The sequence below is a fragment of the Odontesthes bonariensis genome, chromosome 16 (assembly GCF_027942865.1).
Source record: "Odontesthes bonariensis isolate fOdoBon6 chromosome 16, fOdoBon6.hap1, whole genome shotgun sequence".
In the NCBI taxonomy this organism is placed as follows: Eukaryota; Metazoa; Chordata; class Actinopteri; order Atheriniformes; family Atherinopsidae; genus Odontesthes; species Odontesthes bonariensis.
The window spans coordinates 23,471,962-23,485,849 of record NC_134521.1 but is presented as its reverse complement, the minus strand read 5'-3'; the positions used below and the strand labels follow the sequence as shown (position 1 = coordinate 23,485,849).

Below are 13,888 nucleotides of genomic sequence, written 5' to 3'. Positions count from 1 at the left end.
TAGAGAGAGACACAAAAATACAGAGAGGGCGTGGCTGCGTGGCGCACAACGTTTCCCAGTGATTTAGAAAACGTGGATGTATGACACCTCATACTGTGGAAGTTTTTCTGTGCCATCAGAGTTTGAATACTAATTTCTAATATCGAATTTTTACAGCATCAAAATAAGACTCTGAATTTGAAAAACCAAGTGTAAAAAAAAAATTCGTTGAAAAAAAATCAACTTCAAAAAATTCAATGGAAAAAAAATCAACATCAAAAAATTCAACATCAAAAAAATTCAACATCAAAAAATTCAGTGGAAAAAAATTCAAATAAAAAAAATTCAGTGGAAAAAGAACCAGACTTAACATCCGGGTGAACAGGGAGAAGCAATCATCCCTGTCTCAATTCATCCGGCAGCCAATCAAGTTACGCTACATTGGACAGATCAGCCATGTCCACCAACGCGGGTGATGGTGCTTCGGTGAGTGAGTTTACTTTATTTGCCATTTGTGTGAATAAAATTGAGTAATAGATATTACTCAATATCTATTGAGCTGATCTGATGAATTGAGACAGGGATCGATTGCTTCTTTAATCTAATCTTAAAATCCAATATAACTACATATTAAAATACACACTCACAAACGCATGCGCACACTGAAATAGCCATGAAAATAACTTAAAACAATGGGCCCCTGGAAACAGAAATCTCAATTTGTCTCCAACTGTGTACCTCGAAAATGTTCTGCATCATTTTGTATCACCTCTTGGTCACTTTACATCTCTGTGTAACTGTAGCTCTGTTTTGTGCATCCCTTCCATGTTCTTCCTGTCCGGTTTTTGATTAAACTATGTCTTTGTTCCTGGGGCGTCACAATTTCTTGGCAGATTATTGTCATTATTCATGCACTTATAGGCACTCTGTCCATGTGCCAAAGTGGCAAACATTTAACTTTAAAAACTATAAACAGTATTACATCAAAAGAAGAGGCTTAACTTTTATCTTGTACTGACCAGGCTATGCATTATCAAATATATATTCCCCTTCGTTGCCAAAGTGTGAAACACAAGGAATCCCAACACACACATCCCAATACTGACACAACTTTAAATAATTCTCCCAACAATCTAAACCAATTAAATTTATTGTGAGTCAAAAATAATACAAGTTGATAGCATCTATGTCACCCCAATTCTGATGTTCATATAACAGGATATATAATATCACCTGCTTTTAAAAAGACTATTCTATAGATCCGTGTATCACCATGACCCTGACTGTAGCGGACAAGGAAGCATGTTTTACTTCTAAGTGTCGTTTGTCTGATTGTCTGAGAACACCACACTGATAAGTTACCTCAGAGCCTTTGGTCTTGACAGTGCTATTCAGTTTTCAGAGCAGTGAAAACAGAACGGGGCCAGAAATTTCCTTACATTCATTAAAAATCCAAACCAGACACATCACGCACACCAAAATGTTACTGCTTTCCAATGTGTGATGTTATAACCTTTGAGAGGTTTCCACCTGTGACAAATGTCAGGACAAATACCAAGCCTGCTGGGGCCTGTTCTGTTGCCCCTGGACCTGATTGTCAAAAGAAGAATGCCACCCAACAACAACACTAAAGGACAACACTGCCCGCCCTCTACATAGCATCATGAAAACAATGGAATGTGATCGGTGAGAAGCTTCTTCAGCTTCAAAGTAACACAGAGAGATGGAGGTAGTCATTCCTGCCAGCACCAGTAACAATGCATAATGCAAGCTTAGAATTATTAAGAAAAAATATATGTTGATTAACCTTCTTGACACACACCATAACCAAGTAAGAAGGACTTAGATCAGGCACCTGCCTGGCCAATACCACACCAATCATCTTAAAAAGAATTTTGTGAAGTCCTACACAGTTGATAAAACTGTCAGATGGACTATTTCAGCAGCACATCATCAGTCAGGTCTACATGGTGGCTCAGCCTGACTGTAGTCACTTTTGAGACTGCTTCAAGTGTGAAACTTCAGGACTCTGAGAGGCAAAATGTAACAAACACTTAACTCCCTTGACTAGCAAACAGCAGGCACTGTCCACGACCTGGCAAATAGCATCACCACAGTGAAAGCACGGCAGTGACCGCAGCATGCTGTGTTTCTGAGCAACTTATCTTGACTGTTGCTTGTTTTTAAATTCATTTAAATGATTTTATTTGTTTCTCTTTATATTCTTTTATGTATTTTTAATGCTTCTTACACTCCCTGCTGCAATGCTTTTATTTTATGTAAAGCACTTTGAATTGTTTGTACATAAAATGTGCTATATAGATAAATTTGATTTGATTTGAGCAAGTATGCGACCGAGTCCGAGCGGCCCAGCACAAGTGCGGCATTGGACCCACAGCACATCTGTAGGAAAGAGTGAGATAAATTGCTGGAAAACAAAGAACACACTGCATGTTTTTGATACTTACCCAAGGAGATTTCAAGTTGCTGCTTCAGGGTCTTCTGCATTGTTCTGAATTAAGACTGAAAGCCTTTGTAAATAAGGGATTCAATTCCCCCCAGCATAAGAGCAGTCAGTCAATTAAAGCTGAAAGTTTACGTCTCTGCCATGGGTAACATTTCATGCTTGGAGTGTTTTCAGAGGCCGACAATATGAGGTTTCAGTGGACAGTTCGGTCATGAAATATTAATTTCTACCAACACCAAACGTCCTCTGGGAAGTGAGAGAAAGGTGAATTTAACAAATTTGAAGGGTAGGGTTTCGATGTGACTCAAGTGATACATTTCTTTTTTTGTCAGTCATCAAGAAAAAGTGGGATTTTGACTGATTACTAAACAAAGACCATCATCTGTCACCGTGTCCTCTTCAAAAAAAAAACGTTCACTACAGTAAACCAAGTCTTTTATACCGACAAAACTGATTATTCATAGCTTTTACATTTGGACCTGAATGTTGTTGGATACAGCCCAATTATGAAGTAGAACCACTTGCATGTATCGCATTACCAGTGATAAGATGTCCTTAAGAAAAGCCTGAGAAGCTGGTCGTCGGCCAGCAGCTGTATATCCATGCAAAGGCAGTCAGAGATGATGTCACACTACAACTAAGCATGAAAATGTAAAACAATTAATTAGAGTAAAAAGAAAAAGATTTTAAAAGGACAGAAGAATTAAGACAAATGGTTCAAGATGTTCTTTATTTAGTTCAGGAAATGACAGAACTGTCAAGTAAAATAAGTATGATTTCCATAACCAGTTGTGGAAGACAACCATCTCCTGAACTGTTTTTATTCTTTTGATCTTACTTTCAAAGAGCACAAACTTTTATCAACAGATGTTCGGTTATGTGCGTCAGACTTCCTGTTGTTCTTTTTTCTCGACCCGGGAGGAGTTACATGCGTTTGCCATCGTAAGACTTCTCAAGTGGATTAAGCTATGCAAGACACTCAATAAAATAATATTCTTTCTTTGCTATATGTAACAAAAGACATGATTCACATCAAATGCACAGACACAAAAGACAAGTGAGACAAAAACACAGAATGTACACATCGGGTTGTAGTGTCTCTTAGAGCTACTGACAGCTGCTTACATCTGGGACAACTAACCCTTCCCATCGTATAATATGTTAAGACAGACACAAGAGCTCAGTGCAGAAGTGTTTGAATAAAACTTGATTCACCACTACACTTTCTGAGTGAGGAGTGCTTACTACAGCTAGAAAACAGCACCATCTGGTGGAGTAACTACACAACTGTACGGTAACGGTGTGTCCAGCCCTTTCTGCATCTTGGGCTGATCTGGTTTAGACTTTCCCTTTTACCCACGTTGGTATGTAGAGAGACACAAATTAAAGCATTGTGTGTTGAAAAGAAAAAGCGAGGCCAACATGAATGCACTCAAGGCTACTTTTCCCGTGCAAGCCACATAATTTAGCATCAAACTTCCTATTCACTGATTGCAGTTTTGTTCTAAACTGGGCTCTTGAACTTTAAAATGTTATGTTCCCTTAAGTGGTCCGTTCAAAAAATGGGACATCGTTGCAAGAATGATTTGACCTTTACGCCGTCTTGCCTCCGCCTGTAACATGTCAAGGGGAAAGTGGGGTTTGTGAGGGGTGGGGTAATCAACAGAGGTTTTAGATTCTTTCATTTTTTTGGTGAGGGAATGGGTGTGCTGGTAGGACTGGAAGGGCGTCAGCCTCTTCCTTCTACGCCTGGAACTCAAGACCAAGACCGAGCTTGTGGCCACCAGCGTTGATGTTCTTGCCATCAAGGAGAGCAGAAAGTGTCAGCTTGATGCCTGTAAGACAGACATTTATACATAATTTGACATTTATGCAATTACATTTTAAAGTAAAAGATTATTTTATTCCTGACTGACTAAATATTTTTCTAGGACTATGGCCTTATTAACCATAACTATTCTCGTTAAATGGCTTTTTTTTAGCAGTGTATAAAGCGTTCAGAGTCCTTTGAGCACATGATTCTTAAGTTACATTCAGACCGCACTCACCTGGCTTCAGTGTCTGAGTATAGCCAAGACCCACGAGGCTGGAGTTGTTCACCTTGGCCTGTGAGGGAACCACAGAGCAAAAGAGTTTTAAATGAAACCTACAAACTCAGAACAGTTAAACCTTGTACCATTTTACATGCATTTAGTTTTTGACTGTATGTATGTCTGATGCTGCAAAGCTGTGAGATGTAAGCAAACACTAAGAATTATTCAGCCCAACAGCTTAAAATACCTTAACCTGTGCCGGTGTCTAAATAAATATGAATCCAACTCGGTACACCTGCCACTATTCACACTAATCTGCTACAAGAGGGATTTAAGGACTAATGTGATAGAAGGGACTAAATTAGCTCAGGCCTGTCCTGGACAGACAGGCACACAGACTTTTGTTGGCCATTTTGACTTGTGTTAGATTCTCACAGTCTAATTTAAATGTAATACTAACATATTAGGATGTACAGACATTTTGCCAAGTTGGTCAGAGCAGTCAGCTGAGACTGTGACAGATGACATAACAACTCGTGGTGCAAAGTACTATGAAAAGGTTATTATGAAAGGGCAGCAGGTTAAATTTTCTATTTAGGCTCCAGAAAGTAACAAGGGAGCTATGGTCTGAGATGGATGTGGACATTTAATTGGAGTAATCCCATGTCACAATATACATACAGAGAAGGGGAATCAAGATATAGACATTTTTTTAAGAGAATTCTGGAGCGTGTGCAGAGCACCTAAGCCAGGTTGAGTTTGGCTGCACATACATTCAGGAGCAATTCAATCCCCACCCGCTTTATTTGGATATGTTATTCCAGCTTTCAGAGCTTTGATTTCACACAATGTTGGTTGGACTGACATATTTAAATGCATTTAAAATGCCTGGTTTGGCTCAGACTAATGATAATTCTGTATCGTCTAGTTTTGTATAAGCACGTAGACTGTCATTACTCAGGGGTAAACTTTACTACTCTTAACCTAAAAACAAACTGGTTACTCACAGAGAAAGATGCATCAGGATCAATCTGATATTTGGCAGCGATGCCAAAGCGGGTGTTGCTGTTTCCAGCAGTCCAGGCCAGGTTGACGGCCGTCTCCAGTTTATCATTTACCTTCTGGTAGATGGAACCACCAAACTCAGTGCCATCATTTCTGAGGAAACACAGAAAAATGTACAATATATTTGATGTAACTGGAACACAATATTGCCTTAGGTGCTCAAAAGGTATCGAAAAGGGGAGTTGCTTTCGTTTTAAAGGAATACTTGGAATGTCTAATGGATTCTTGAGTGTCAGTTAATCTCACGTCAGTGACAGCGCACCCAACCGAGATGCACCATCACTGATGTAAAGCCAACATTACCCTTTGTCTGAACTCACATAACCCCTTCAGCTGCAGACCAGAACAGACAGGCTTTTCCAGGGGGCACAACAGGAACTAGACTAACACTGTGGCCTGTCTGTCCCTCCTTCTCACTGTCTGAGGCTGCCCAGATCTGCCTTTTCACTGGGCCTGCCAACCACACCATCTCACTACTACAGTAAATCTCATCACCTATAAATAACTGAATGGCACTTGTCGGCTTAGCTGAAAAGCTCAAAGTGGAAGAACACCACAAGACGGAAACAATAACCTGATATCAGGATTTTTTTATGCATAACATAACATGCATGATGTATAATAAAGGTTGTATGGTGCAACGTGCTTTTCATTCAATTTTCAACACTGCCCGTCATAGACGCACTTCTACTGATTGAATCATTTGCTCACATTCTCCTCGTCATCCTTTCTATAAAGAATCTGAATTTCCCAAAAAATGCATCAACTCAAAGAAGGCCATGTGTAGTTTGAAGAGAAGCCTTATTAGTTCTCCAATTTTTTTTTTTTTTTTTTTTTTTTTTTTTAAGTATCTATATGCAGCGAAATGGAAGAACACGTTTGCTTATTCCTCTCATGCACTGCTTCGTGTCATCTTACACATTTGTATGGAGCTGGAACTCATCAGTCATGTATCCAACTGCAAAGTTGCTCTGAGTGATCTTGTTCCTGCCAGCCTCAAAGGTCATCTGGTAGCCGGCAAGCCAGCCCTCGTAGCCCACCACTGCTGCGCCATGAATGGCCGTACCATTGATATCATAGTTGACATCGCAGCCGAGGTTTATGTGGTCGCACTTGTAGCCCGTCTTGATCTTTCCACCTTTTTTGCTGGCAGGATGTTAGGAGGGGAAAAAAAAACAAAAACAGAAAAGACATCATTAATGTCACGCCAGAGTAAGAAAACATCAAGTTCCTGCGGCACAAAACTAGAAGAAATGGAGTTTGTTATTTACGACTGCTCCAAACTATCATGGTCAGTGAGATTATTTCCAGTTCTAGTTAGTTTGTCACAGTGAAAGAATCTCACTCAGCCGTCCTTACCCAGTGTTTGGAGAGAAGGAGGAATCAAATGTGAGCTTCAGACCCTTAGCCAGCTGTGGAAACAGCAGCAGACGACATTACAGCACAGACCATAGTGAAAAAGAAAAATAATAACATTGTTTGGAAGCACTATGGAACTACAGGATTGTATATCAAATGTCTCCACAAGTCAGCCGTAAACCCCTTCAGATAGCAAACGGCACCCAAAAATATACCTGGTCTTCAAGGGTGATCTCAGTCCCAAGGGTGTTATCGGTGTTCCACTTCTCTGTGAAGGTCAATCCGTGTTCCGCCCACTTGTATTTAGTTTCCAACGATCCAGCAACCTTGCTGGTTTCAGTGTTGGCAGAGCCTGTGCTGGTGAACTCCTGCAGGCGATAGAATCAGTCATGGTCACATAGAAATATCAATTAGCCAAGAACTTTTCACGTTAAACCTTCAACTGTGAAAGTCTTACACTAAAAAAATCTTTCAATATTTTTCTCAAACAGTTGGTGATAAAAAAAAGTAATTGACTAAAAATAAACTCAAATAAATAAATAAGGAGTTTAAAAGCGTGCAGGCTGAGTTTTCAGGTTTAATCACACATTCAGTGCTGATGCCGACCTGGAACATATACTTGACCCAACGTTCTCAAGGTGCATAAAACCATGTCCAGAGTATATTGGATTATTTTGGCACTGAATCCCCCCCCCCTCCATTTTGTTTTATTGAAGGCCAAAGCATCCTCGCAGCTTTCTGAGGATCAGGACACTTCACAGACAGCCAAGACTTGCTTAAGCTATGATAGGACTCCTGGCGTCTGGCAGCTTCGATAATCTGATAATGACTGGTGACAACTTACAAGTCCATTCTCAGACTTTGTCTTCAAGTCGAGCTTGATGAGCCCGAAGCCTGAAACAGACAAAATTCAACAGTGTATGAATGGCAATCCAAACAATTAATAAGTAAAGCGGTTCATCTTACTTACAAAAAATAACCTTTTTAATGCAAAGTGTAGCATTTATTTTATTTTTTAAAAATCAGTACACATTCAGAGTCCCCTTTGAAATGTCAAAACTTATTGAGTGAAATCACTGATTAGTATTTGTGAACTATCCATTTATCAGCATCAGAGTGGGTTGATCTAATGTAGACCCTGCGATAAAACAACGGTGCTGTCAGTTATGAAAAATGGCTGCAGGGTTGATGCAAACATAGGTGTGCTTTTATAGCATTAAAGTCAGACTGATGCAAGGGTGAGAAGTACAGCAGTCACTGTGTTAAGAGAGAAAAAAAAAGGGAGCAAGACTGCATATTGTTCAATACCAACACACCCAGGGAAACACTTTACATGCACATCAACTCAAAGCTGCCAACCACAATAAAACTTTACCAGCAACTAGCCTAACTGGTTTTATTTCAGATGAACACCTAGGCCTCACACTCAATATCTCTGATGTACCCAGGAGCATTAGAACAACTGCACTCCTCCACTTAAACACTCTCCTGAGGTTCAAATCACCTACACATAAGGAGTATAGTAGCTCAGTTTCCACTTAAAATCATAAAGGCTGTACGAAATGTGCTTTGCAAACCCAAGACATAGGCTGTGAAATCACAGAACTTAATGCTATAGTTTTGGTTCAGCTCGTGCTTTCTGGTCAGGAGAGGGGTTTTTTCTTAAAGGAAATACGCCGTCTTTTTTCTTTGGTCTGTCACTGCATCAGTTTTGAATTTTCTTTTTGAATGATTGTCCCATGTTTTTTGTAGCCAGCGAGAATGTTCTCCAATATGGGCCAGATCACATGGATTTTTGGGTCAATCCATTATTAACTCCCAAATACAAGGAGAAAAATGAGTAAAACTTAAAAAAATTCTGTATTTTTCTTTGAAGTAACAACTTAAAGTCACTGTTATGCATGCTGTGACTTAGCCTTAATGGTACATATAAATCAGATTGCGAGAGACATGCAAATTCCTCTGATACTCAGCAGACGACAGATGGGTAACACGTCATTCCCGGGTTTCATTTTGATCCAAACCCCTTTTCTCTAAATCATACTGCTGTGTGAGTAGACTCAATTATTAGCTACTTTGTACTTACCGTATCCTTTTGTAAAAACATCCCTGGAAGACTTCCCAAGGTCAACATAGGTCGGAGGTACAGCCATTATCTGAAAAGCAAAAAAAGGAAATTGAGAGCTTGAACCAACCGAAGCGAAGTGGAGCAGCAGAACTGATGGCGCACAGGGCTGCTAAAAGGCCCAACTGACCTCCAGTTAGCACTGCCAGCAGTTCATTTCCAGCATTTGCCTTTCAATTCATCAAAATAGGTTTTGTCCCCATGACACATAAATGTTTTAGGCTTTAAAAAGCAGGCTACTCTCTTTTAAACCACTTCACATATCAGAGAAAACAATGGCCATGTCGACAAAGCAGCACATTTCCTAAATCAAAACTTATCAGAAAGTGGAGGAGGTCGAGTTCAGAAAGGACAAAGGGGGCCATGGAGTGAAGCACAAACAGACTCTTTGCTAACCCTCCGAGTGGCTGCTCTCATGCATGTGAGCAAATCTTTGTCCTCCAGGCTCATGAATACCCAGTTGTGAAAGATGTTTCATCATTAGAGCAGGTTCCATTTTAAACAGAACAACAGTTAACAAGGTATAGGAGTTGGGCACCGGTGTTGATAGCATGCATGCTAATATTGATAATAGATAGGACACGAATTTCCACAGTTTACTGGATGAATAGCGACCTCCGCATACGCGACCTCTATGTGAACGTGTTTTAAATCCCAATAACTATATGGGACCCTACGAAAATGACTAATCAGTAAAGAACGTGTGATGGGCAGATCTAGTTGAATAATCTATCGCTAATAATATGAAGATGGGTTTACCCACCAGATTATGGATTTTAAAATACAACCCATTTTTTGAAGATAAAACCTGCAGTCGAGTGTCACTTTTACTGCTCCACTAAACAGTTGTTTTCTCCCTCCGAACTTCACTTGCTTTCACGTCAATAAATGTTCAAAAGGTCCAAATATCATCAAATAACTTATCAGAATGATCGGGTGTCTAGTATGTACAACTCTGTTCAAATCAGCTTAGATACTGGTGCTTTGGTGCAAGTAACAACAATATCAAACAATACATCACAGTGAAAGGACTAAGTTTTCCTACTTTTAATAATAATAATAACACATTTTATTTATAACGCACTTTACTTTTCTTTCTGAACTTTTACTTATGATCCAATAGGCAGGGGACGGGACTGGGCACATGCTCAAAGAAGAAATTCAGGAGAGACAGCTTCAGACAGCTCTCTAAAGCAGTCACCTTGACTGCACTGAAGACGAAGCACTCTCACTAAACTGACAAATATCGTGCATCTGTAGTCCATGTCACCCCATACAAGTGGTTTGCTCTTGAGGCCACCGACCTGTCTGCAATGCATCAACTGTGAGTGGATTCATGGCCCCCCCACACATGGCTACACGCAGAAATGTCACAGGGCGTAGAGGACGTTGGACTGGGTCAGACCCGTGTGTGTGTTTTAGCTTAAAAGAACTTAGGTGTCCCGTAGAAAACCTAAACGAATCTCGGTTCAAGAGGGGAAATATTCAAAAACACAAAAATTACTAATAATTTGAAAATGAAATAATAATCGCATGGCGAGAACCATTCATGAAATTTTGCACTTGTCTCAGCATATAGATTCCTGACTGCCGTTCGGTGCCATTTTACATTTAGTCTTCATCCGGGAGAAACAAAAACAGCTGTGAAAAGAGAAATATAGCTTATTTGAAAAGTCTAGTGTGCCTGTAAAAGCCACGGCAATGACAAATTGGCTCAGACAAAGAGTTATGAACGCAGCATCCTTGTACCCTGCCTAGCTAACAAATTAGCATTAGCTCGCTATCAAGGTGGTGGTCAGCGGACAAGGGTACCTCTGATGAGCAAATTGTTGCGACTTGTAAAGCTGGACGGTCATAAAGTGTCAAGAGAGTAAACCCCTATGGATGCCAAACTTCTTAATTACAAGCAACATGCACAACTGCCTGCTACTTTTCCATTCAAATGACCGCACCGTAAGACATTAGCCACCAAGATAGCAGCAGATGGCTTATAGAAGCAGCAGGCCTAGCATCTCTGCTGCACGCAGTCTTAGAACCGGCTCCGGTTATAACTGTTGGACAGAGGGGCAGCTCTAGACTCCAGAATGACCATTCACCCACAAACGGCTGCGAGAGAGCTGTGAGGGAAAGACACACTTAACTGTGTTGTATTTCAGGAAAAAGATACAAAACGTACCTCTATGTGTTCCAGTCCTGGCCGAGAAGGAGCTTGTCAACTGCACAAAGGGAGGAGATAGGAGAGAGGTGGGGCGGCGTCACGTACGACATGAGTTACGCAAGCAGCAGCAGCTTGTCATTATCAAAGATGCAACATTCCGTCAAAGAGTAAGATGGTTCACTCCATAGTCCAACATTGCAGTCGAAGTGGCACAAATTCACGTGAACATGTCGACCAGATTAGACGGTTTATGAACTTTTACATCATTGTAAGGGAATATTATGTACTCTTTCTGTACTATGTAGCTTATCGTGACATTGAACATATTATTATTTGTACAAAAGCTTTAAACAGCACACGCATTTTGAATGTTAGGACACTACATTCCCAGTACCTTCAAAAAAAATGTAGGCACTCCCACTCTGCGGACTACGGTATGACACGAAACGGAAATAGCAAAGAGTGAGCATCTTCATCTGTTATTCAGCAGTGTATAACCTCTGCGCAGGCGCAACTCCCACAGCATCGCCCTCAGCAGCTGACGAGGGGATTAGATCTATTCACCTTAACCACGTATCACACAACCTTGTGTGTAAAACGCAAACTGTCCCTGGACGATATAAAGGAGACCTTGAGTGTTTGTGAAGAAACTACACATAAGAATTGAAGGAACGCGCTCATTGATGACGTCAGCTGCTAGAAGACCTCCTGCGACTGCAAAAAAGCATCTTCAGTTATTAGTCAACCCCATTTTATGTGCCCTATTTTTTTTCAAATAGAATAGAATAGAATATACAGTGAGTACTTTTATGTAAAGAAGTTACATTTTATAAAAAAAAATTCTCATATTTCCTTATGTTTTAGTAAAATACCGAAATAATGATGATGATAATGATAATTATTATTACGTCAACCTGATTGGATTACAGTCATTTGGTTGTTTTGATTCATGAATATTTCAGGTCATCTGACTACCTGCGCATGTAGACAGGTTCTTGCACTGTCTACAGGCTCCATAGCGAAGATGTATTTATCGATTTTATTTCCATAGCACATTTAGTACACAATTGTTATTGGATGTGCTTTATGCCAATAATAGGAGTGAGAATCAGTTTAAAAACTTTAAAATGAGAGGAAAATCATAAGACAGCCCATAATGCATCCAAAGATGTTTATAAAAACTACATTAAACTGCAGATCAAATGGACGACAGTAAAAACTACAGTGGGAAGAGCACAGACAATAATAGGCAAGGCATCTTTATTTATATAGCGCATTTCATACCACAGGCAACTCAATGTGCTTTGATGATAAAAGTATTAGCAAGTTTAGTTGGGAAACTATGAGGTGAACTAAAACAGTTAATCAGTTAAAAGTATTAAACTTATGTTTCTAAAATGGCTGCAGACTGAGCCAACCTCAGCCTGAAGGGGAGATGATTCCAGCAGCACAATGAACCTGTTGCTATTACCAGTACTATTCACCTTAATGCAGTTGCAACTTGCACATTCGTTAAGAGACGTGCAATTCAAATTTTTCTCCAAGGGAAGTGGATTTGCTTCTTCATCCCCCTCTGATTGTGCAAAGCAGGGCTGCGAACAGCTTTGCACTTTTAATTTTGTGTGCAGGATTTCACAGAAACGCAGCCGTGTGGTTGAGTCAATGGAACACTGCCAAAACCCTGAGGTGCTTCCTTTGTAACAGGTACAGCTGGCAGCAGAGACCTCACAATGAGACACCTCCTGCTACAAACTATTTGAATGTTCACACTTTTCTGTAGGTATTTATTCAAGATATTTTTATTTTTTTTGTTAAATCAAACAAAAGGAAGAAAATCAGAAAAACTGTCAGACAAAACTTTCCCAGCCTTATAAAAGAGAGAACCCTGAATTCCCCTTATATATATTTTATCAGTCGATTAGGGAATTACCATCAGCCAAACACTTTATCCACATTATCGATCTGGCTGTGGCAGGTTTTTGCTCTTTTCCCTTTCAAAAGTTTAGGTGTAAACAGCCGTCACAATAACTTCTCTGTCTTTGAACAGTAGAAACCGTGGACCATCTGCCGAGCTGCCGCCTGCAGTTAAACATTCAGCCAGTGGATGTCCCTGTTGGTAACACTATGTAAAACTTTAACTCGGCGTTGTTGATCAGATCTGAGTGTTTCAGAGAAATGACCTCTTGTCTCACGGAGGAGTCGGTTTGTGAGAGGTTTCGGCAAAATGAGAAACTTTTGCCATTCTTTATCATAAAAGAAATATTGTTCATTCATATCATCTGCCAAATAAATTTTCTTTTTTTTTTTTTTAACTGTCAAAATAGTCCATTTTTGACACATTTGTGAGAAATATGTGTTCCTATTTGTTTCTTTCCGTTTCAATAAACACACTCAGCTTTTGCCTTGTTATTTTTTTTTCTTAACTTCTTAACTTCACCGGATTCATCCTTCACTAAAATGCTATGTGTGTAGAGCGTGATATTTTATTTCTCTGAGTACTGTACATTTATCAGAATATAGGTTTCACTCACTTACCCTTTGGCTTTACCTATATGTTTCTAGATTTGATTAGTTAAATACAAGTAGAGGAAAAATCTCCTTCTCACATGAAAAGTCTGCATTTATATTACTCCTAATTAGACTCCTAATTAGACAGGATTAATATGCAAAATATTTACTCCACAAGATTAAGTTAGGGAGAA

The 13,888-nt window shown here is 39.7% G+C and overlaps 1 protein-coding gene across 1 annotated transcript; it reads right to left on the bottom strand.

Moving 5' to 3' along the window:
• Nucleotides 1–3,159: 3,159 nt before the first annotated feature.
• Nucleotides 3,160–11,293, bottom strand: vdac1 (voltage-dependent anion channel 1). The gene is made up of 9 exons (XM_075486654.1): nucleotides 11,205–11,293; nucleotides 8,990–9,059; nucleotides 7,748–7,797; nucleotides 7,119–7,271; nucleotides 6,904–6,956; nucleotides 6,463–6,690; nucleotides 5,487–5,637; nucleotides 4,495–4,552; nucleotides 3,160–4,281 (listed from the first exon to the last, which is right to left on the bottom strand). Exons 2-9 carry the CDS (start codon nucleotides 9,054–9,056, stop codon nucleotides 4,190–4,192), a joined length of 852 nt encoding a protein of 283 aa, XP_075342769.1. The 5' UTR covers nucleotides 9,057–9,059; nucleotides 11,205–11,293; the 3' UTR covers nucleotides 3,160–4,189.
• Nucleotides 11,294–13,888: the final 2,595 nt, after the last annotated feature.

Coding starts and splice junctions, on each gene's coding strand:
- vdac1 (XM_075486654.1), bottom strand. CDS start 9,056: ATGGCTGTACCTCCGACCTATGTTGACCTTGGGAAGTCTTCCAGGGAT. Junction 7,272..7,747: donor CAAAGTCTGAGAATGGACTT/GTAAGTTGTCAC, acceptor TATCGCCTGCAG/GAGTTCACCAGCACAGGCTC. Junction 4,553..5,486: donor ATCCTGATGCATCTTTCTCT/GTGAGTAACCAG, acceptor GTTCCCTCACAG/GCCAAGGTGAACAACTCCAG.